Source organism: Tachypleus tridentatus, chromosome 1, assembly GCF_004210375.1.
Source record: "Tachypleus tridentatus isolate NWPU-2018 chromosome 1, ASM421037v1, whole genome shotgun sequence".
Lineage (NCBI taxonomy): Eukaryota > Metazoa > Arthropoda > Merostomata > Xiphosura > Limulidae > Tachypleus > Tachypleus tridentatus.
In genome coordinates this window covers 20,463,996-20,490,915 of record NC_134825.1, presented here as the reverse complement: position 1 = coordinate 20,490,915, position 26,920 = coordinate 20,463,996, and the positions used below count along the sequence as shown (strand labels likewise).

The following is a 26,920-nucleotide window of genomic DNA, read 5'->3' as shown; positions in this document are numbered from 1 at the left end:
TATGTTCTTTTAGTTTATTACACTGTATCATGTTATGTACTACTGGGACTACCTCGCATAATACAACTATGTTCTTTTAGTTTATTACACTGTATCATGTTATGTACTACTGGGACTACCTCGCATAATACAACTATGTTCTTTTAGTTTATTACACTGTATCATGTTATGTACTACTGGGACTACCTCGCATAATACAACTATGTTCTTTTAGTTTATTACACTGTATCATGTTATGTACCACTGGGACTACCTCACATAATACAACTATGTTCTTTTAGTTTATTACACTGTATCATGTTATGTACTACTGGGACTACCTCGCATAATACAACTATGTTCTTTTAGTTTATTACACTGTATCATGTTATGTACTACTGGGACTACCTCGCATAATACAACTATGTTCTTTTAGTTTATTACACTGTATCATGTTATGTACTACTGGGACTACCTCACATAATACAACTATGTTCTTTAGTTTATTACACTGTATCATGTTATGTACTACTGGGACTACCTCACATAATACAACTATGTTCTTTAGTTTATTACACTGTATCATGTTATGTACTACTGGGACTACCTCACATAATACAACTATGTTCTTTTAGTTTATTACACTGTATCATGTTATGTACTACTGGGACTACCTCGCATAATACAACTATGTTCTTTTAGTTTATTACACTGTATCATGTTATGTACTACTGGGACTACCTCACATAATACAACTATGTTCTTTTAGTTTATTACACTGTATCATGTTATGTACTACTGGGACTACCTCGCATAATACAACTATGTTCTTTAGTTTATTACACTGTATCATGTTATGTACTACTGGGACTACCTCGCATAATACAACTATGTTCTTTTAGTTTATTACACTGTATCATGTTATGTACTACTGGGACTACCTCGCATAATACAACTATGTTCTTTTAGTTTATTACACTGTATCATGTTATGTACTACTGGGACTACCTCACATAATACAACTATGTTCTTTTAGTTTATTACACTGTATCATGTTATGTACTACTGGGACTACCTCACATAATACAACTATGTTCTTTTAGTTTATTACACTGTATCATGTTATGTACTACTGGGACTACCTCACATAATACAACTATGTTCTTTAGTTTATTACACTGTATCATGTTATGTACTACTGGGACTACCTCGCATAATACAACTATGTTCTTTTAGTTTATTACACTGTATCATGTTATGTACTACTGGGACTACCTCACATAATACAACTATGTTCTTTTAGTTTATTACACTGTATCATGTTATGTACCACTGGGACTACCTCGCATAATACAACTATGTTCTTTTAGTTTATTACACTGTATCATGTTATGTACTACTGGGACTACCTCACATAATACAACTATGTTCTTTTAGTTTATTACACTGTATCATGTTATGTACCACTGGGACTACCTCGCATAATACAACTATGTTCTTTTAGTTTATTACACTGTATCATGTTATGTACTACTGGGACTACCTCGCATAATACAGTTTATTACACTGTATCATGTTATGTACTACTGGGACTACCTCGCATAATACAACTATGTTCTTTAGTTTATTACACTGTATCATGTTATGTACTACTGGGACTACCTCGCATAATACAGTTTATTACACTGTATCATGTTATGTACTACTGGGACTACCTCGCATAATACAACTATGTTCTTTTAGTTTATTACACTGTATCATGTTATGTACTACTGGGACTATCTCGCATAATACAACTATGTTCTTTTAGTTTATTACACTGTATCATGTTATGTACTACTGGGACTACCTCGCATAATACAGTTTATTACACTGTATCATGTTATGTACTACTGGGACTACCTCACATAATACAACTATGTTCTTTTAGTTTATTACACTGTATCATGTTATGTACCACTGGGACTACCTCGCATAATACAACTATGTTCTTTTAGTTTATTACACTGTATCATGTTATGTACTACTGGGACTACCTCACATAATACAACTATGTTCTTTTAGTTTATTACACTGTATCATGTTATGTACCACTGGGACTACCTCGCATAATACAACTATGTTCTTTTAGTTTATTACACTGTATCATGTTATGTACTACTGGGACTACCTCGCATAATACAGTTTATTACACTGTATCATGTTATGTACTACTGGGACTACCTCGCATAATACAACTATGTTCTTTTAGTTTATTACACTGTATCATGTTATGTACTACTGGGACTACCTCGCATAATACAGTTTATTACACTGTATCATGTTATGTACTACTGGGACTACCTCGCATAATACAACTATGTTCTTTTAGTTTATTACACTGTATCATGTTATGTACTACTGGGACTATCTCGCATAATACAACTATGTTCTTTTAGTTTATTACACTGTATCATGTTATGTACTACTGGGACTACCTCGCATAATACAGTTTATTACACTGTATCATGTTATGTACTACTGGGACTATCTCGCATAATACAACTATGTTCTTTAGTTTATTACACTGTATCATGTTATGTACTACTGGGACTATCTCGCATAATACAACTATGTTCTTTTAGTTTATTACACTGTATCATGTTATGTACTACTGGGACTACCTCACATAATACAACTATGTTCTTTTAGTTTATTACACTGTATCATGTTATGTACTACTGGGACTACCTCGCATAATACAACTATGTTCTTTTAGTTTAGTACACTGTATCATGTTATGTACCACTGGGACTACCTCACATAATACAACTATGTTCTTTTAGTTTATTACACTGTATCATGTTATGTACCACTGGGACTACCTCGCATAATACAGTTTATTACACTGTATTATGTTTTGTACTACTGGGACTACCTCGCATAATACAGTTTATTACACTGTATCATGTTATGTACTACTGGGACTACCTCGCATAATACAGTTTATTACACTGTATCATGTTATGTACTACTGGGACTACCTCGCATAATACAACTATGTTCTTTAGTTTATTACACTGTATCATGTTATGTACCACTGGGACTACCTCGCATAATACAACTATGTTCTTTTAGTTTATTACACTGTATCATGTTATGTACTACTGGGACTACCTCACATAATACAACTATGTTCTTTTAGTTTATTACACTGTATCATGTTATGTACCACTGGGACTACCTCACATAATACAACTATGTTCTTTTAGTTTATTACACTGTATCATGTTATGTACTACTGGGACTACCTCGCATAATACAACTATGTTCTTTAGTTTATTACACTGTATCATGTTATGTACTACTGGGACTACCTCGCATAATACAGTTTATTACACTGTATCATGTTATGTACTACTGGGACTACCTCGCATAATACAACTATGTTCTTTAGTTTATTACACTGTATCATGTTATGTACCACTGGGACTACCTCACATAATACAACTATGTTCTTTAGTTTATTACACTGTATCATGTTATGTACTACTGGGACTACCTCGCATAATACAACTATGTTCTTTTAGTTTATTACACTGTATCATGTTATGTACTACTGGGACTACCTCACATAATACAACTATGTTCTTTAGTTTATTACACTGTATCATGTTATGTACCACTGGGACTACCTCACATAATACAACTATGTTCTTTAGTTTATTACACTGTATCATGTTATGTACTACTGGGACTACCTCGCATAATACAACTATGTTCTTTTAGTTTATTACACTGTATCATGTTATGTACTACTGGGACTACCTCGCATAATACAACTATGTTCTTTTAGTTTATTACACTGTATCATGTTATGTACCACTGGGACTACCTCACATAATACAACTATGTTCTTTTAGTTTATTACACTGTATCATGTTATGTACCACTGGGACTACCTCACATAATACAACTATGTTCTTTTAGTTTATTACACTGTATCATGTTATGTACTACTGGGACTACCTCGCATAATACAACTATGTTCTTTTAGTTTATTACACTGTATCATGTTATGTACTACTGGGACTACCTCGCATAATACAACTATGTTCTTTTAGTTTATTACACTGTATCATGTTATGTACTACTGGGACTACCTCGCATAATACAACTATGTTCTTTTAGTTTATTACACTGTATCATGTTATGTACTACTGGGACTACCTCGCATAATACAACTATGTTCTTTAGTTTATTACACTGTATCATGTTATGTACTACTGGGACTACCTCGCATAATACAACTATGTTCTTTTAGTTTATTACACTGTATCATGTTATGTACTACTGGGACTACCTCGCATAATACAACTATGTTCTTTTAGTTTATTACACTGTATCATGTTATGTACCACTGGGACTACCTCACATAATACAACTATGTTCTTTAGTTTATTACACTGTATCATGTTATGTACTACTGGGACTACCTCGCATAATACAACTATGTTCTTTTAGTTTATTACACTGTATCATGTTATGTACTACTGGGACTACCTCGCATAATACAACTATGTTCTTTTAGTTTATTACACTGTATCATGTTATGTACTACTGGGACTACCTCACATAATACAACTATGTTCTTTAGTTTATTACACTGTATCATGTTATGTACTACTGGGACTACCTCACATAATACAACTATGTTCTTTTAGTTTATTACACTGTATCATGTTATGTACTACTGGGACTACCTCACATAATACAACTATGTTCTTTTAGTTTATTACACTGTATCATGTTATGTACTACTGGGACTACCTCGCATAATACAACTATGTTCTTTTAGTTTATTACACTGTATCATGTTATGTACTACTGGGACTACCTCACATAATACAACTATGTTCTTTTAGTTTATTACACTGTATCATGTTATGTACTACTGGGACTACCTCGCATAATACAACTATGTTCTTTTAGTTTATTACACTGTATCATGTTATGTACTACTGGGACTACCTCGCATAATACAACTATGTTCTTTTAGTTTATTACACTGTATCATGTTATGTACTACTGGGACTACCTCGCATAATACAACTATGTTCTTTAGTTTATTACACTGTATCATGTTATGTACTACTGGGACTACCTCACATAATACAACTATGTTCTTTTAGTTTATTACACTGTATCATGTTATGTACTACTGGGACTACCTCGCATAATACAACTATGTTCTTTAGTTTATTACACTGTATCATGTTATGTACTACTGGGACTACCTCGCATAATACAACTATGTTCTTTTAGTTTATTACACTGTATCATGTTATGTACTACTGGGACTACCTCACATAATACAACTATATTCTTTTAGTTTATTACACTGTATCATGTTATGTACTACTGGGACTACCTCGCATAATACAACTATATTCTTTTAGTTTATTACACTGTATCATGTTATGTACTACTGGGACTACCTCGCATAATACAACTATGTTCTTTTAGTTTATTACACTGTATCATGTTATGTACTACTGGGACTACCTCGCATAATACAACTATGTTCTTTAGTTTATTACACTGTATCATGTTATGTACTACTGGGACTACCTCGCATAATACAACTATGTTCTTTTAGTTTATTACACTGTATCATGTTATGTACTACTGGGACTACCTCGCATAATACAACTATGTTCTTTTAGTTTATTACACTGTATCATGTTATGTACCACTGGGACTACCTCACATAATACAACTATGTTCTTTTAGTTTATTACACTGTATCATGTTATGTACTACTGGGACTACCTCGCATAATACAACTATGTTCTTTTAGTTTATTACACTGTATCATGTTATGTACTACTGGGACTACCTCACATAATACAACTATGTTCTTTTAGTTTATTACACTGTATCATGTCATGTACCACTGGGACTACCTCACATAATACAACTATGTTCTTTTAGTTTATTACACTGTATCATGTTATGTACTACTGGGACTACCTCACATAATACAACTATGTTGTTTTAGTTTATTACACTGTATCATGTTATGTACTACTGGGACTACCTCACATAATACAACTATGTTCTTTTAGTTTATTACACTGTATCATGTTATGTACCACTGGGACTACCTCGCATAATACAACTATATTCTTTTAGTTTATTACACTGTATCATGTTATGTACCACTGGGACTACCTCGCATAATACAACTATATTCTTTTAGTTTATTACACTGTATCATGTTATGTACTACTGGGACTACCTCGCATAATACAACTATATTCTTTTAGTTTATTACACTGTATCATGTTATGTACTACTGGGACTACCTCGCATAATACAACTATGTTCTTTTAGTTTATTACACTGTATCATGTTATGTACCACTGGGACTACCTCACATAATACAACTATGTTCTTTATGAAACTTCCTTTTTTTCATGTTTCATGGTATAAAACATCTTAAGGTAATTGAATAACTACATTGTTGTTGTATAACACAATTTAACAATGTTACTACTCAGTAATCACTGCACAGTAAAATGTCAAGCAGGCCTATACATTTATTCAAAATATTATCTACTTAAATTCCACTGGTTTTATTTTTATTTCATACTTGTCTGCTAGCATGCACACACTGGTCTACCTATTAAGATGTTTAAAAGCCACTCCAAAACAGGAATATAAAAAAAATCAAACATTAAAATCTTGAAGTTGAATTAGGTTTATTTGTATCATACAATAATCCTTCAACCATTATTGAAGCAAAAAGTTCATATAAAAATTTTTAAACTATATTTCATCTGTCTCTTTATACTAATATGACCTTCAAGCACAAACTGTTTTTTTTTTATAAATCAGATAAAAAAAAAGAAATAAACAATTAGTGCAAATAAGTTATTAGAAGTTAACCAATTGTTATAAAGTAAGTTTACAACCAAATCTGTTTCTGTGTGTGGGAGGGTGGGTTTTGTACACAGAAACTATTGTGTACAATCTGTATGATGAATTGTGGAAAAAACTGATTGAAAGGATGATAAAAGCAGTAGAGACACAAAAGGTAAAGCTATTGTTTTAAGTAACAAGAAAATTATGAAAATCTCCTAATCTGATTGCTTCTAACATTTGAATATCTGAATAATTTGTTTTAAAAATTCATCACACGAACATGAAAATTTTCTCAGTATCTTGCTAGAAGTTATGTTTATCATACATTTGTCAAAAATGGTGTTACTGTTTGGTGTATATAACAGAAGTAGCTAATGGCCCTAGGATTTGACAAAATCAGCATTCCCTTAACACCAAGATTATAATTTCACAGCAATGGTATGTATCAAATAAAACATCATTGTAAGTAATAAAGTCACCGTAAGTTGACCGAAATAGTGTACATCAGTGGATGATTCAAACACCATCAGTGAGTGTTTAAAGCCACCAATGGTTTTTGAATCTTCTACTGGTGTACAAACAAAATATTTTTAAACCACTGAGATGTTCCTGAAATTGCACGTCTCAATAAAAGTATGAAAAAGACATGAAGAAATAGTAAGTGCTAGAAGTAAGCATTTAAAAGGGACAAGGATTTGCCAAAAATTATATTATTTAATGAATCTATAGCTGTAATTATCTATGAAAAATGGTATATGTATCATTACAAGGTTCTAAAATTACTAGATGTGGTCAGAAATAAAATGTATTACTATAAAGCTATAATGATTTGTCAAAAATTGTATACATATACACTAATCCTAACCAGCAGATTTTTTATCACACTTGACAAAAGTGTTAGAAAGTGTTAACAATATCTAAAACTATCAAATTCTGATTAGCTGAATTTTTCTTCAAGAATAACATATCCAAAAGCTACAATATTTGGTTGAAATACTATTTATTAATTAGAAAACTTAAAAAGCACCAAAATTAGCAATATTATGTATCAATCATTCATTATAGAAAAGAAGGGCATCAGTTTTTCTTTTACAATCACAGAATTTTATTCAATTAAAATTATATTTTTATATAAATGTGAAAGTCTTGACATTGAAAAGTATTTTCATAATATTTTAGTAATTTTTGTTCGTATTTCTTTAGAATTTAAAACTTAAGAAAATTCATTATATTGATCCACATGAAAAATCACATATATAAAACAAAACTTTCTTCAAAAACAATGTTTAAAAAAGAAACATATTTTACACGTCTCACTACTCTTCCACTGAAATCCTATGGAAGATACACTATGGGCATGTGAACATGTAAATATATCTGTATACACTGCTTTAAACCTAAAACTGCCAATTTCGGATCTGCATACTGCATCGCACTGAATAATTTCGTTGTTGCTTGTTACATCAACCAGTAGAACTTATCAAATATTTATTATTTGGGAAAATCGCTCATTTACGCCAATTAACAAAAAACAACGGGCACCCCAGTAGAAATTTGTAAATAATTGCGGCCTTGATAGGTTTTGTTTTTTTGTGGCTCATATGTTGTCAGGGGACATTTGATCAACAGTTACAGAACAAAGAGCAATTTTATGCACACATTTTAAAGGTAATGCTGTCATTAAAGATTAGAATCTCATCACTAAAAAGTAAACGAAACAATAAATAAAAAACATTCAAAAACAATTTGTTATTGAATAAAAACATAATAGCAACAACTATTATGGGGTTTTTTAATTGTTGTTGTTTTAAAATTTACAAATATGTTAACAAACCCCAGGATTTTACTTCAAGAAACTCAAACTAGTTACCCAAACATAACACGTTTCATTTAAAACAATTTATCACACAAACTACAACCACTGCGGAATTAAAAGAAAACAAAAAGAGTTTTGTACCTCTGATTGACTCGGAACGAAAATTAATAACGTCTATATATACATGCGTCTCACAAGAGCCCCACGTTGGTAAGCTGGTTCATTTGCAATGTCCAAATATTTGTGTATGGTTACTACACGCAACAAGAATTTCAGTTATTATAAACTAAATAATGGTTCCAGGTTAGATGGTATTTAATTTTTACCGTTCATACACAATCATGTTCTATCTTTTTAATGTATCGTACAATTAGTCATAAAAAGTGGTATTTGTAAGGCTTGAATATTGGTTTTTACACCACTAGTTTGTAACCACACAAAACATTTTTCTGTTACGATTAGTGTTAAATAGTGTTTAAACTTAGAGACAACGCTGAAGATATAAGTGTTGCACGATTGCAATGTGTCAAAATCTATGGCACACGTAATTAAACACAACGCACACTTTCCGAACTTTAGTTTCTATTGCCTTAGGTTATGTTATGTCAATCTGCAAGTATAACAATTTTTAAATGTTTTTTACATTTTTAGTACACAAAGTTTCCGTGACTTTATAAAGTTCCGGCACCTCATAATTTTCTATATTTCAAAAGTAAAATTTTCAAATGTAATTTATGTTATGCTTACACAAGTTTTACACAACCTCCTATTTCCTAATTTAAATAATATTTAATTAAAAATAATTACGCTCGAATTTTTCCATAAAAAGCGAATTCTGTAAACATTTCCAGAAATTAGAGTAATTACTTTAGCCAAACAACGAAATATCACTTCAAAATGTATACTTTTTTATAAAAAATAAAATAAAAATCGAACCTACCACATACAGTCTAATAGGCACAGATTGAATTATCAATTTTCAAGAGACTTGATTGAAGTTTCCGAATCGCCTTCGACCAATGTTTGTACTCGAACTTTTGTCATTGGAGTTTAGTCAACTCTACGTGGCCTTCTGTCGTGCCTTCAAAGACGCGGGTCAATTAACCTGACAGGTGAGCTTTCGATAGTAGCTTTTATTCGGCAATTCTCAACAAAATAATTTTAGAATTTGACATGTACAACATATCGTAAATTCTCTGTCATTCTTAAAATATCTACCTAACAAGCGTCATATAATGTTAAAATTTTTCAGGCTCGCACATATAATGTAAATTCCAGTATAAACAACTGCCACCTAATCAGTCTTTCTCAACTACATTTTGACCACTAGAGGGAAGCACTTAACCAGTTAGTTCGTGTACAAGATACAAATTGACTTAGTTACGAATAAATTTCCATACACGATAAGCAAAACCCTTGAATCGCCAAACAAGACATGGGGGTACTCTTTATGAGAAAATTACTAAAAGTAAAAACCTTTTCTTTTTTCTATCAAAGAAGTAAAATCAGAAAACATTATTAAAATTCATTGCTAATAATTCCATCTGAACCATTAGAAAGTTTTATTGTTTCTTTATTCGATACGCAAATGTTTTTGACAACACAGTAACTGAACTAAATTGAATTTATATTGAATGTTATTTTTAAGTGTCATACTTTTCAGTTGTAAAACACAGTGAAGTGGTTCAATTCCTACATGTGATCATGGTAATTTTTGCTTAAGTGAGAAGAGGTGATTTAATTACGTTTATGTCAACAACACACTTTCGCAGTGTGACTAATAACTGAAAATAAACCGAAATAGAAACGTTTATGTATAAATATATATACTTATAACTACATTAAAAAGTAGTAATTCCTGTTGTTGTTCTCGTTAAACAATAGGCCTTTTTAATGACCCTGCGTTAACTTAGGGATTTTAGTGTTCCAGTAACCAAGTTTATTGTATTTCTCGGGCAAAAGGGTTTTCCCACAAAACAGTCAGTTAAGTCCACTATATATATATATATATATACATACATACAAAACTGATGTCTTGATTGACTGCTAAGCCGTGTGGCGTGTTGTTTGAGTCTCAATAACTCAACAAAATGTCGGTCATCTTGTAGGAGCAGCAGATCCCTTTTCATTACCTTCTCTATGGCCATAATACATCCTGGTTTTACTCTCATAACTGTTAGAGCCTTGTGTCACACATCGGAAGCGTTTTCATTGGAGATATATATATATAATTTTCAAAACTTTTGTGTATGTATATTAAGTATGGAAAGTCAGTCAAAGGAATCACTAAGTTCCTATTGTTTCAGAACAGTGGTAAATCTTTGGATTTACAATGTTAATATCAAGAGTTTGATTTCTCTCAGTAGACAGATTTTCCAATGTGTTTTGTTTTTTTTTGTCACAAGAATACCCACGTCTTTGTTACGCACGGAACTAGGCCACTCAATTGAGGTATCGCGCATGCTTTCTCGTGAGAAAAACTATTGTAAAATTGTATATAATGCCTTAAAAACGGTTACCTTTTACACTGAAACGTCAAGTGATGTATCACGAATACGATATCCGTTGTTTTATAGCAGGAGTGTCCATCATTTACGTAGGCTCACTTAGAAAAGAGTGGGATATAATGCTTTGCTTTCTCAATTTCGAACAATTTAAGTCAACTTAACTAGAGTACGATTCAATATAACAATATGTTTATATTTCTTCCTCCAGTAAAAGTACCATACTCCCCTTTACGTTTTGTTTTAAAATTTAGTTAATGTAACTTCTATCTACTCTCTATCTTTGTATCAAAGCCAGTACAAATTAGAAAAATTCAGATTCGTGCTCAATAATAAATTTTATAGCAAGCATCCCACTGAATGCCAGATGAAATGGGCCCTGCAGCATCTCACCCAGTGCACCCTATGTTAAGAACATCTCAGCTTTCAGTTGACCAGGAGTGAGATTTATGCTGAAACCATAAATAGCTGTGATAGAGGCAAAACTCTTATCTCTGACAGCTAAGGGTGACACAACAGAAAGCATTTCACACAAGGTTACTTACAAGAATGACTGAAATCGAAAAAAACAACAACAACAAAGCAATGTCTGATTCTAAATTTGGATGGTCCAGCTATTCAAGGCTCGAAAACGTGGTCCTTGCCAACACGTAGTTGCCTATGCCAAAGATCTGGACTACTTGCACGAGAATGCATATCCTGCTATGACTTTAGCAGATTGCAAAAAACAATCTCATAGACAAGTTCACAGATGAATTGACTATTGAGGTATCACTTGGGTGAGAGAGATATTCACAACCCTAATATAGCTAGTTTGTGTTAGGATTAGATTCAAAGTTACGACTTCAAATAGGTTGCAAAAGAGAAGAGTTCACACCAACAACTGCATCATACACTCAAATGAGTCCCCGGCCTCGAGCTTGAGCATTGTCAAAGGTAAACCAGCAGCGATCATATCCTGGCACTGTGGCACAACCACATTGGCTCCCAATGATTGGGCTACGTTGTCACTAGTACTTTTACTGTGTATTTAGTGCAGCCAACGTCAATGATGCATCTGCCCAGAGACCACTTTGGAAGGGAGAACCAAAGCATGTGCCTTGGATGTGGGAATCAAGATCACTTCAGAATGAATTTCCCGTACCCTGTTGCGTATTTAATCAGGCAAGGTAATCAGTTTTGACTGACGACACAGCATAAGCATGATGACCAGCAATCAGTTATAGCTGATGCTTCTTCAACCCGAGGAAACATTTTGCCTGAAACATATCGGGATACTGACTTGAGGATATGCAGCAATTAACTTGTACCAAAAGGTTTGGCCATCATTCCAGCTCTTTCTTGTCTAGGTGTGTGCCCATAAAGATGCAAGTGATACGGTTCCTGGTTCATACAGAAACTGTATGAAAACTAATCGATCCTGAGATGCATCAGACATTCGAAGTGAAGTAACCACTGAACATATTCTAGCAAATCGTGTTAGAGTGGATATAACTGAAGAGACATGTCTCAAATTATTATGCAGTTACGAATCTGTACACAATACTGCAGTGAATAAGAATGATAGGTTTAGAGTTGGAACAAGGGGAATTGAACTTAGTCACACAATGTGGAATTTCTTAACCATCTTGCAGGAAAAAATGAAGTTCCTATTGACTCTGCAAATACCAAATGGTTTGAGACTGTCTTCAACTCATGACCACATCAATCCAGTTTCTTAAAATAAGTTAGCATTCACCGTCAGCTTTATAAAATCTCCAACATTCACAATAAAATATTTTTCTCACGATATTTCTCGCTGCTTTGAAATACTCCTACATTCTTAGTGACTGATTCATTTTGTACTGAATGATGCTTAAAAATAACTGTGTTAGTTTCACGCGCATATGCCACACCTTTAGCATACACATAATATAAAGTACACATTTCTAATAGTGACATACTCATTTTCTCATCTGTTCATACAAACTCTTCCATACAATCATTTTGTTTGTAGTTAAGCACAAAGCTACACAAATCTGTGCTCTGCCCAAGGATATTGAAACCCGGTTTCTAACAAGTCCATTGACATACTCCTGTGCCACTGAGGAGCCCATATAAAGAAAATAATTATTTAAAATATGAAGAGTAAAAATGATTGACAAAACCATTTAATATACCAAATAAAATTGAACCTTTTCTGTTTCCATCAATTATTTACCTGCTAAATCACTTATGTAATTGAAAAAAATAGCAACAAAAACTGATGAACAGTGAATATTTTGAAAAGTGGAAACAAAATTGCACTTTCATTCAAAGCCCAGTTATACAAGGGTTATTTTTCCACTCTTGTTTTGGTCAAGCTAAATTTTTTTTATCAAAGAATTATAGTTCGTTTTCAACATTTAAAGACTTCCCGTACTTGTATGTGTTGTTTGAGCAATAATAAATACATTAACACACACACAAATATAAATGATTTCCTGTAATGTGAACAGTTTTTCTTTACATAACTCTTAACTAACTGTATTCACCAACTCTGCACATTCTGTCTTCTCATATAAGAATACTGTCATTTTAAAACATGTGTAATATCACATGAGATTATCAGAAAATAAAACACTCAAAGAATTATTAAAAAGTCCTAACCTAACCACTGAAGTTGTAAAGCTGCCACTCCTCATTAAGTTCTGGGCATTTTTTTAAAATTTGATATACCATTATTGTATTCCTGTATCAGAGGTCACCATTTGGAATAATTTAGGGTATATTACAGCTCTTTCTTAGCTTCTTATTGCCCACTGTGAAAGGAAGGGACGGGGGTTCGCTTTGTCTCCACTGCAAGCTTTCATGGATTTATGGAGTCTTTACCTAGTGAATACATGGTCCTCCTCAATCAAAACAATTTGGTTTCATGGAAAAGTCAATGTATAGACAGGATCTAGAAAGCAAGTGCTCTTATGAGCATTGAATCCAATTCCAGAGGTTGCCAACCAGTAAGGTCTTAAAACTACTGGATTATTTTATGTTCACCTTCCACCTCTGCTGATCCATACATCATGTATTTCCAACCTAGGTGCTTACTGTATTGTGGATTGGAACTGCATCTTGAGTTGACAGAGTTCACTCACTAACTGCTTCTCTAACTTTGATGTTGGAGTGACTTTGTGCCTTTCTTCTCAGCTCTCCATCACAAAAACATATCGTTTACAAGCATGTACTCAGTAGCTAGCAGCCTTCCTGCTTGAGGAAGTTCCCTGCTCTACCCCAACTACCTATTCCACATTCAGAGTCACTGTCCCATCTATACTGATGGAGTTACACATTTTTTTCTTTTTTACCACCAACGAAAATAGTTATCTCATCTGTTTTGGGAATGGTTAATGGTATTTGCTTTTGCCAGCTTTGGGATCCTGTACAGAGTACCACATTTAGTCTCTGTCCCCTCGGTGATCCTTGATTGCTCTTTCCCTATACTGTCCGAGCTTCTTTACAAGATAAAAATTCAAACTGATCTCTGGTTTCTGATTACTTGACATAGTCCTTGCTCTCTATCCTGACTTATTGGCTGTAGGTTGATGTTCTACAAGGACCTTTACAGTGGCACCAATAGCCTAAGGTCGTGGAGAGAACTTTGACCACTCTTGTGCAGACATTTAAGTCCCAGCAACATAATTTTTCCCTCTAGATCACACACTTTTCTTTTAAAGAATGCCCTCTCAATAATAGACCCCATCCCACCAAACATTTTTGTTCCTTTGGCTGCAGGTATGTTATAATGTCATGGTCAATCCCACTAATCATTGATAAAAATGTATTTGGTGAGTGGTGATGACTAATTGCCTTCTCTCTAGTCTTTTACTGCTAAGTTAGGGATGGCTAGTGCAGATAGCCCTTGAGTAGCTTTGCAGGAAATCCAGAACAAACCAAATCAATCGACTTAGGTGACTGTTCTTTCCCCTTGAGCATTCATAAGACTGGCTATTAAACCCACTATCCCACTCCTCTACACAAGCTGATGCGACAGTTCTTTCCTTAATTGTTAATTTTAAATTACTCAGTGAACAATATTTCCAAGTCTGTCCATTTGAAAAAAACAATTCTTCTGTTAACATTTTCACAAGCTTGAACACTTTAGCGCTTGTTGTTGTAGGCCTCAAATTGCATTAATAGCTAACTTAAAACAAATAACGCTACTTGTAATAAGTAGTTCAATAAGCACAGTAGCATATGCAGATACATACTAAATGGTTCATTTCTCTATCTTAACAGCACAGATACCCTAGTTGCTTTGCACCATAAAATGCGAAATCCACCCATTCTACCTTGACACTTTTTTAGCTGTACCTTAAACTGTCTTTTATAAGAATAAAGTTGTTGTTAAGCACAGTGCTACACAATGGATTACCTGTGCTCTTCTCACCACAAGTATCAAAACCCAGTTCTCAGTGATGCATGCAAGTCTGGAAATTTAATTCTGAGCCACTAGGGAGCACTGAAACACTACAGCTAAAAAAGGAAGTGAATGATAATTGTGTTTCTTAAATTCATAAGAGTAAACACGAACACTCTACTGAATAAGCTCTTATGATAAAATAAAACAAAAAACTTGGTTTTCCAAACTCTGTTTAATCTATGTCTAAATTTTAGTTCAGTGTTCCACATCGTTATTAACTTACTAAATATAAATCCAACTCCCCCAACAAAAATTTAGGTAAGTACAATTTGCATTAACTACAAAGCAATTTCAATATTCAAGCTTCACTTCAATTTTAAAATTAACTCAAAGTTTAAATCTTTCTCAAAATGTTTAATTCTTCACTTCATAAAATGAACTGTAAAAAGGCATAACAATGTTTACTCACTTTAGTTACTTCACCATTATGTTACTATTACAAAAAACTGAAACCAAAACTGATAAAATCCAACATCTTATTCTACTAATATGAAGAACACTTAAGAGCCATAAGGAGTCGCAGTTTGAACTGAAAGTGAAACTTACCTGTGACAAAGAAACAACTAATCCCACAAACAGTGCACGTTTTCTATAAAATATTACCATTTTAATGCAGCCTACAGTTTGTAAGATTAATTTAATTTGGTAATAAATATTTTGTAAAGTCCAATCCATGCAATAATATCAAATTAGTTCATTTTTTCCTTGATTTTCTAGACAGAGGCATACCTCAGAATATGAGAGCTCCTGCACATTTTCCCATTAGATCTCCTTCATATTCAATTTATTATAGTGCTATGGGCCCTTATTTAGTGGGGGGATCTCCCACACTCATGGTCTATGTGAGCAGTTGCTAAACCCTAGTTTTAGGCTTAAGTTCCAGAAACACATTTCCACTTTTAACAGAAGTTTACTTGAAGATGGTATTATCTCGAACATATGAGATAACTAACAATGATCTGAGTATCACTAAACAAGTTCAAAACTAGCTTACTGCTTCACACTGCAATTCTATTAAATGAAATACTAACCCATGTTTGTGCTAATATGCCCATCAAGACTTCAATCAAATTTAATAGATCCTACCTTATGCTTCCTTTATCTAACATACAAGTTACAACATTGAAAACATGACATTATGGAAAAATCTCTCTAGACTTCTATATCTAAACTGGATTAAGTCTTACAAAAAACATGGAATTCTGCATCAAAGTCTTCCCTTCCAAACCAAAACATTGCCTTACATATATACTAATAAACTCAAGTTCCTGATACAGGAAAACTGTTTGGTTCTTGTAGATTTAATGGCCAGCTAGCAGCAAAGCTCATGAACAATTGATAACTATCATCTGATTCGACAGCATGATTAACTTTAAACAACACTGTTACTACTGTAAGGGAACCAAATAAGTAGGCCTGTAATCCTTACACAGCCTAATTCACCACATAAAAAATGCAAAAGTTAATAACTCTCTTCAGCACCTCTCTATGAACTAGGAAAAGTAACATAATTTTAATATGCAGCTATTTCTGCTTACATATTTTATTGCATTGTTGACTGTGTCTATCAAAGAATCACACCATACATACTGTAAACCAAGTGGTGAACTTGTAGCTCAGGTTAAATTATGAAATTACATAATGCATAAGACCCCGACGAGCATACAGAGTTATTTTTATCTTACCCCCAAAAAAAGTTTCAAATATTTACATTTTAATTACTTTTATAGTTATAAATAAGGAATGCATATTAAAAAAATATACAGATATAAACACACACGCACACTTACCTGGGCCCTTTTTGTTCTTTTGTTGTTGTTACAAACTGTTAATAAAAATGAACCCTACTTTTTGTACTAATGGCACTACTACACTATAAATTTTTGTCAAATAACATACACAAAAAATAATAACAAACACATAAAAAGTAGATAATATCCTACAACTATAATACTTTTTCTGCCTTTCTAACTATACAATAAAAGTCATTACAAATCCAATTAAGTTCTTCAGTGTGCTTCCCATAGGAACAAACTTTGAACTGAAAGCAAAATAAACAATTCTCTGTATAGAAAACAATGTAATGTCATGTAATAGATTAAAACTTTGGTTTTTATTGGTTAAAAACATAGTTTTAAACATTGGACAGTAATATTGGCAATTTATAGAACCAAAAGGATGTGACAAGTGGGACATATTTTAGGGTTGGTTCTATAAACAAATGAAATCATGATTTGTGTCAATAATAAACATTATAAAGAGTAATTTACATTACATTCTGTACTTTGTGGACAAGTGTAAAGAAATTAATGTTAGATTGAAAGTTTTACAATATTTTTATATAAAATTAAGAGTGTATTGTGTGTATTTTTCTTATAGCAAAGCCACATCGGCTATCTGCTGAGCTCAGAGAGGGGAATCAAACCCCTGATTTTAGAGTTGTAAATCTGCATAAAATTAAGAACTTAGTCTATTAAATATTAAAATTTAATTTATCAGCTACATGTTTATGTGAAGTTTATTGTTGGATATAAAAAACTGTTCACTTTAAGAATTTAGTAATATTTGATACTGTTGTTACTAGAGGGCTACATATTTCTGTTGCATGTTACTAATACATGCTGTGACAAATTTATTATCTTACGCATTTTAAAGTGTTATATTTATAAATGCAATTAACTTATATTGTTAAACCTGAATTGTAAAACTTCAATTGTGTGTGTGTGTGTAAGTGAACACTTCGTATCACTTTATTGTTATTCAAATTGAAGTTTTGAAGTTTCTGGAAATTTTTCTCATATCATACATATAACCAATAACTAGCAAAGGCAGTATATATATTATTGGTCTGCAATAGATATTGTACTATATACCTCAGAAGCTATTTACACTTAATCAGGAACTAAGATATTTGACCAGGAACATTTACAGATTTCAAGCATTACAAACCATCTAACTTTGGCAAATTCATACCACACATTAGTACTTTTACAAAGACATAAGTTTAATGGTGAAAAACTCAAGGAGTGATCAACGAAGAACACAAAGATAGCTAGCTTCCTGTTAAATGGATTGAATCTAAGCTATAGAACTGCTCATCATGAACCCTTGATAAGATACCAAGAAAGTTCCAGACCAAATAGGGGACTTGATATTGTTTGTAAAATTCCCATACATAAATAATTTTTCTATTCACCTTTATCATAACTTGTGCCATTGTTCAATATTAAAATATACCTTTATTAGAAAAACTGTACATATCAATCTTGTTCACAAATTGGATACATAAACATACACTGAAATCATAATATGTAACAATGCAGAAACAAAGTTATGTAAGCTAATGTATAAGTGATAATGAGACCTGGTGATCACGAAGTTAGCTGTAGAGCATCTATAGTGGCAATTTTTTTAAAGTGTAGTTATAATAGATCTGGATAAAACTATGGGAACCCATGGGGTGATGCAAGTGAATCTATCACTGATTATGTTATAACAATAAAACTAAGGAGAATAAATTGTCTCATCAATTGAACCAATTTTGTGGACTTTGATGAAAAAATTGATACTTATTTAAAGCTTAAGGTTTAACTATAATAACCAATAGGGTAACACAAGTTTTATACGTATGTTTGACTTGTTTTGAATAAATTCTTTTAAAATAAGATGGATTGTGTGCTGTATGCCTGTTGTTTAATTTTATCAACAAGAAGTCACAGACACCTACTGTAAAGAATCTGGCCATATAAAAAAAACGAATTTTATTCACAAAACACAATAACAGAATGTAACTCTCTAGAATGTCGTAATGGCTAACCTACCTGTAACAAGAAGGATAATGAGCAAGTTAACAACTGCAATACTTAGATTTACAAGTATTAACATCATTATTTTTAGGAATTAATTTTATTAATGTTGATTACAAAATATGAGGTTAAATGTGTCATTTTCTTCAGGTAACATAACAGTTAAAGGGACTTCATAATGCTGTGAGAGGGCAATGTTGTAGGCTTTGTGTTATATTTATAGAAATTTGCAACATTTAGCTGAAAGGAAACAATATGAACCTTTTTGTTTCTTTTTCTAAATACAGCTTCACAATGACCTCTGCCCACCATGGGTATTGAAATTTTACTTACCCCTATGCTACCAGAGTGGCAGGAGGGCATTGTGCACACTGACTAAATACATCAGTCCTTATGCTGGTAGTTTTTCCAAGTATGATCCAATAAGAAAGTCAGCTGGAAACAACATTTTCCTCTTAACATGATTAAGATGTGGGGAAAATGTTACATGCAGATTAGTTTCCAACCAAGTAATGCAGTTCCACTAGTTGACACTTCTAAAAATTGCTTCATCAGTTCATCTATTCATCTTGCCAAGGAATGCAATGCAAAATCATCATGCTGCATTACACGTTTTCTTCATCTTTTACATGACACAGTTACTAAGGAAATGTTCAGAAAAATGACTGAATAATTTCACGAATAGTTGAAAGTAGTAATTTCAAACATTGAACAGTATAATGTGAATGACAACATTAAAATGTTTAGTGTTTATGACATGGTGCTGTTCAGTAAATTTATGTATTTCTTTAAAAGTAAGCCTAGCTAAATATGCATTTACTAAGATGAAAAACAAGAAAAAGTGAAGAAATGAAAATTTACCAAATGTTGTACGTTACAGACATTAAATTTTTTGCACTTTAAGGCAAAATGTTATGAAAGACCACATCATGACAACTAATGATCTTTAATACCTTCTTTTTGACTAATACCTTTTAATTAAATGCATTAAATTAACAGCTAGAACAATAAAAAAGTGTTTACAACCAAAGAAAAACACTTTCCATTCCCTAACATCACTTTGGTTTAATGTTAAACTCACACTTTAGTCCTTTATTAATTTCTCATTACATTTTGCAGACCACTATATCATTTACAGGTATCATCAGAAGACTATATAGCAACAGACTAGTTCTAAATATCACCCATGTTATGCATAATTTCATAAGATGAAAACATTTAACTTCTGAATTCAGTATTTCTCGTTTTCTCAACGATGGAAATTAAAAATAACAGTTGCTTCACTAGTTGCTTTAACTTAGTGCATGATTTTCCTCATCTGCACAACCACACTCCCATAACACAATCTTCATTTTAAAGGTTCTCTTATTATTCAAAGTTTAATGAATCTCAGATCAAGGTTTACTTAAAACCACAATATTTTGAGTGGATATAAATATACACAACAATATTTGTATTTAAAGTTCAGCTGCAGGAATTCTACCTTCAGATTTCCAGTGCACTGGTACCATCTAGTGATTATACATTTTTTACAGTAACTATTTCCTCCTTTGTTGTGAATAAGTTTAATCTCACATCTACCTGTAGGTCTATCTCACATTACATTACATTACAGAAATTATATCCTTAAAATAATGTATGAATTACAATGTCGAAAGATTAAAGAATTTTTTCTGAGCAGCTTTCAATATTTCCTAAGATTCTGTATCACTAAGTCCTTTAAGTAACTGGTCTGTGGCACTACTTGAGGAACAACTACTTTTTACTTTGTGATAACTTAAATGTTTATTTTCTGAGTAAAAGTTCAAAATGCTGAAATTATGAAACCATAAAAGCACACCCAATTTCATACATAGTGCCCAAAATATAGTGCAGCAAATAAATTTTCATTTTAGCAATATTTCTTGCAAAATAAAATATGCAATGAAATATTTAGGCTAGATAAACAGACCATACAAGTTTTATAAAGCATTTATTTGGAGCCAATATTTGGTTAATTTATAAAATTTGTATTGCATGTAATTAGTTTCACTAAACTACTAACAAAAATGTAAGAAAAAAAAAAGCAACACATTTTAATACTCTTCATTTTCTAGCTTCTCACAATGACTTATACATTATCAGAAGCATGATGTCAATAACTTTCTTACAACATCTGAACCACTAGCCCTCATCTATTATGGTTCTCAAAATGAGAATTCCCAGAACAGAATCATTATGTGATCAGAAGAAGCAAGATGAACTCTGTCCAAAAGGCTGATAATGATAGCTACGAGATGATACCTGCTGCCCAATTCAGGATCACCTTTTCATTTCTAAGGCCTTTAAGAAGAATTAAAGTTATTGACTAATGTGTAAATCATGTATTGAAATCAGTTCTAAGGAAACAGATATTACAAAGTAGTTTTCTAAACAGTTGAAACAAAAGTAGAAGAGGAAAGAAAATCAACCATACATGTAAAAACATCTTGGCATGGAATGAAAAACTTTGCTCCCACAATAGTCTTTAATGTACAAAGTTGGGTAAAAATGCTACCATAGTTCTCCATCTTTCTCTTTAGAAGGAACTTCAATGACTCTTGGCTTATCAATAATACGAGCTGTCCGATTTCCCTTTTCTACTATCCCAATGATCCATGCTTGGTATCCTTCAGTTTTTTCAATGTCTTTGCAGTAAGCAGCTGCTTGTTCTCTGGGTAAGCAAATCAGAAGACCACCTGAAATAATGTAAAAACGAACATTATACCATCTGAAATAATTTTAAAAAAACATTATTTGAATATATGACAATTTATTCATGATGTAATAAAACAGTATTACTGAAAAGTAGTAACCTTGTTCTGCCAAATGGATATCTTAATAAAAATTATCTCAGGTTAAAAAACACAAAACTGAAAATGAAAGTGATGAAGTAAAACTAGATCGTTATACATGAACAAAACATAACTTTTCAAAATTTCTACAAGGAGTAAATGTTACATACAAGATCTAGCAAGATATGCACTATCTACTTGTGTTATTATTAATAACATGATATTTGATTCCAAAATTCATTTTAAAAACTAGGCTTGCACATATCATTAGGCGTGTCATCGCATTATGTCTAGTAACAGTATTCGAAACCTAGCTATCATTTCAACAACTACGGATAGTTTGCACAAAGGCATGGTGTGTTTGATATAAAACACTTGTTTTAATTCCAATGTAAATTACAAATTTATCAATACAATGAAATTTACATTCAGAGACATTTAGTGGTTCCCATGTTTTATGTTTAAAGTGCCTAATGTTTACGAGTCAATTTTATTAATGCAAAGTTAAAAGGATAAGGACAATGGACCAGAAGAGGTTACAAAAGTACAATATTTTAAATACAAAACATTGATAGGAATGCTAAATGGTAAAGAGTATTTTTATCCTTCAGATCAATTCAACATATTTTGAAATTTCACTGTTTAAATGTTATTGTTTAAGATAATATTCAGAAAGAGAAATTATGCTTCAAATTCAATGTTAAAACTTTCTAAACATACACAGTCCATCATAAATGCCTTTCAAGTATGTTTATATGTTATTTGAAAATTATTAAACAGCCTGTCAAAAAAATATAAATGAATTAGTAACTGTAAATTATGTTGTTTTTGAGTAAACTAAACAAAAGATAAAAGGTAAGTAATGTTAACATTTTCCTTACTTGAAAAATGTATTTCACACAGATACCTCTCGCACAAAGAGCTATCTTTTTTATGCATCCGTGTTAGAGATTTCCAAGCCACTAGCCTTTAGGCAACTCTCAAGTTTTCTTGTGAATATCACTACTGAATTATGACATTATTATGTAGCTAAAGCTTTATCAATAGAAAGGTAACACAATATTCCTCCATGTTAATTCCTTCTGCGCTTTTACCAAACAAGACTCGTGTGATGGGTACAGGTAGAGTAAGAACCTGGCAATTTGAGTACTTACACACACACATAAGGTTGGAGAGCCAATATTTGTATTTTGGTTGAGGTTTATTCAAACCATACCTAGTGCAAACCCCATCTCTAGTGCAAGATATTACTGGACAGACACTAGCTGCAGAAGAAGGACAAAGAAACTGTTAGTGCATGCTTGTATTAGTTCTACTGTTAAACTTTGGATCAACACAAGCTGCTGGAAAAGTGAACAGCATTCATGCTACAGTGTGTGCGCGTGCTGCACAATGTTGATGCATACTTGCCTCAACTATATCATTAGACTGACACCAGTTGCAGAAAGAGGGCACAGAAATTCATGTCTGTGTGTGTATGTTTTCATACAGCAAAGCCACATGGGGTTATCTACTGAGTGTACCAAGGAAAATCGAATCCAATTTTAGCATTGTAAATCTGTAGACTTACTGCTGTACTAACAGGGAACAATTCACATCATAAAGAAGACAAGTGTAGGAGGAAGGGATGTGTACATTGCATGTGTGTTAATCTCAATTACACTTAATAGAAATGAACAAAAGAGGAGGGTATGGGATAGTGGTGCATACCCTCAACACAACTGGACAATAACATGTTTAATTTACCTATACTGGAAAGTTAATAGCTGCAGGAAAAGGGCAGTCTTGTAATGTGCATGCCTCAACTGATGCAGACCACAGGAGGATGACACAGTATCATATGAAGGGCTTTTTACATGATGTTGGTATAATTATCTGAAGAGTGACCCACACTACATTGACAGTGTCATTACCATCCCACTATCCACTGATTGGCACCATTTGTTCCAGACTTAGCAGTTAGGTTCCAGCCAATCAGAGTTCTCCATGGTTCATCACTCCAGAAACTAGAAACTAATAAGTGGCAAGGGTTTCTATGTTCCACTTGAAAAAAAAAAAAAAAAAGGGGTGAAATTCATACTGGGAAATGAAAAAAATTTCTAGGTCCCCCATCAGCCCCATTTCATCTGGAAAGGTTTTCTGACTACAGAGGGTACCACAGGTGATTGAAGAAACCTAGTGTGAAAAGTAAGCAAAATTGAGCCAGGAAAGCAAGCAGAACAATCACTGGTGCTAGTTGTTTTTGTGATAGTTTATGGAATAGGTAGAGTCCAGATCAAACAAATGTCATATATCAGAATATACCATGAAGAGACCTTAACTAGTCTTGCAGAACATTCTATCTCCACAATGAGCATGAGGAACAGATGGTTGGAGCACTTTCCATTATCCTAGGGTGATGCAGAAGTCTGGGAAATAAATGTACCCTGGAAGGCAACACCAACCTCCTAGTGGGATTCTGTAAATAAATGCTACAAACCAAAGAAGAAATGTGGGATTAGTGTCAACAGACAAGACAGCCAGACTGTGAATAGAATGGACAAACTGCCAGTTTAATATATCTTGTCCAGTGATCATTAAAAATGGAGAGAGAATAAGAGAAGTGACAATACTGATGGGATGAGATGCACACAACATGCGAGCAACTACACTATAAGTAGACAATGCCTAAAAATTGGCAAACCCTGTAGGAGATTTATCCTTGGAAGAAAAGGAATCACAGGAAATGAAATGTTAAAGACAGAAACCCTAAAAGTGAAAAGCACAAGTCAAGTAGCAAATAATGGCACAAACAGAGCACAATAGTGTTTATATCCAAATAATCATAAAAGATTGAAACAGAAGAGAGGGAGGGCTTTCCTCCCATGCAGGTGAAGACTTTACAAGAGAGAACCAGTCTGGGAAAATAAGAATATAAACACAAAGGAAAGTTGAAAATTAATTCTTAGCTTAAAGATCTTAATGACTGCAACCACAGGTGAAAAGAGGAATGTTTCTGAAGAGAAAAGTGGTAGAAACTGCAGGTTGGCAATGACACAAAAGGGCACAAATAAGAGGATGCAGAATAATACTGAGGTCCCAGCAGAGTATGGGAATAGGGCATGTGTGTCTGTGACAAATAAGGACAAGAATAAGGATGAGAGAACAGGAACTGAAACACTTAGCAGTATTCAATAACTCAATATACTGAAGACAAAGCTGCACATTAACTATCAATTATGAAAACAACTGAACCCACTCAAACAGTCAGGTAAATGGAAAGGAGATATCCCATAGCAACATAATCAGGAGGATGGATCACTGTTAAAAGTCATACCCCTCATGTGGGTAGATGGCCCATGTAAATGGATGCCTAGAATGTGTAAAGAAAATAACTGAAAGTAATTCTACAGGTGATCAAGTAGAAGGACAAGATTCCTTAATGGAAAGGAGACAGGAAATGGTGGAGCAAGAGTATAATTGACAGGGAAAGAGGGGGGTGGGTTCGTTATGTAGCACAGAAGATGGAACCCAGGCTAAACCAGCAAGAGGGGTTCACCACCAAGTAGATATAACAAGACCTTCTGTAATAGAGGCTAGAACCAGAGGTAAAACATGGAAAGGTTGGTGAACTTTAAGAAAAGTATAAGATCAGAACTAGCAGAAGGTAACAACAGTAAGTGATGGATAACAGATGATCAGAAGAGAAACAGCACAAAATTGAGAGGGTTGATAAGACAACAATGAGAAGTGTCCCTAACAGAGTACCTGCAATGGAAATATGGGGGAGAAAACCATATACGAGCAGAATATAATCCAGCCAAAAGATGCAGTCCTCAACCAAATACTTAATACCTGATACATAGCAAGTGAGAAAAACGACTGAGAAATGGCCAAATAAGAAAGATCCAGTGTATGAAAGCAAGGAGTACTCAGATTGGATTCCCCAATATTGGTTAATTTTGGAAAAACCAAAGTTTTCAGAATGAAACATAAAATAAATCACTAAGAGCACCTCACAAATGAATATCAAAAATTTTTTTTTTTCATTTTCTGTACTATATTACTAACTTATTCACATAGAGTACAATGAAATGTTAAAAATTAACAAATGGAAATACGTAGATACCTCTCAAGTGACTCTTAGTAAAAATCTTCTGTTTCATAATTTTCTTATATTTGCAATTTCAAGTCTATCTTTTCACTTGTTTATTTTTCATTTCAAATTATTTGTTTATCATTTTTGCTAATACAGTAAATGATACCCAGGGGGCTTTACAGAGGTATTTTGACAGACTTCCCACAGAGACAAGTTGCTGAAACAAGATGGAGCTCATATATGCCATCTTGTTATAATCTTTCAAAATCGTGATAAGAAATTAAACTTGTAAAAATCATTAAACCATTCAGATATGATCTTTAAAATAAAATAATACACAGTACAAGACCTACAATTTCATTATATCTCTAACTATAGCATATCCAGGTAAGAAACCACAGTACATACAATAGTCAATCAAGTAGAAAACAATATGAATGACAGTTATATGTACACCTTAAGGAAAACAGAATGCCAATTTCATATCAACTCTTTCCACATGGGCTCAGTCAAAGTGACCAACCACATGACCACTTTATACTCATTTAAAGTCATATTTTTCATTCTACTACTATTTAATACA

The 26,920-nt window shown here is 32.9% G+C and overlaps 2 protein-coding genes across 3 annotated transcripts in view; both read right to left on the bottom strand.

The window, feature by feature from the left end:
- Window positions 1–9,979, bottom strand: part of LOC143244246 (laminin subunit beta-1-like) — a 155,101-nt gene extending 145,122 nt beyond the window's left edge. Inside the window, exon 1 of the mRNA XM_076488581.1 lies at window positions 9,642–9,979. The gene's annotated coding sequence lies outside the window, so the exon portion shown is untranslated. The remainder of the gene's footprint in view (window positions 1–9,641) is intronic.
- An 11,226-nt stretch (window positions 9,980–21,205) lies between these two features.
- Sps1 (inactive selenide, water dikinase) overlaps window positions 21,206–26,920 on the bottom strand; it is a 32,696-nt gene continuing 26,981 nt past the window's right edge. For both annotated transcript variants that reach the window (XM_076488552.1, XM_076488545.1), the window contains one exon: window positions 21,206–22,163. In XM_076488552.1, coding sequence (XP_076344667.1) covers window positions 21,979–22,163 — 185 coding nt within the window. In that variant the 3' untranslated portion in view covers window positions 21,206–21,978. The remainder of the gene's footprint in view (window positions 22,164–26,920) is intronic.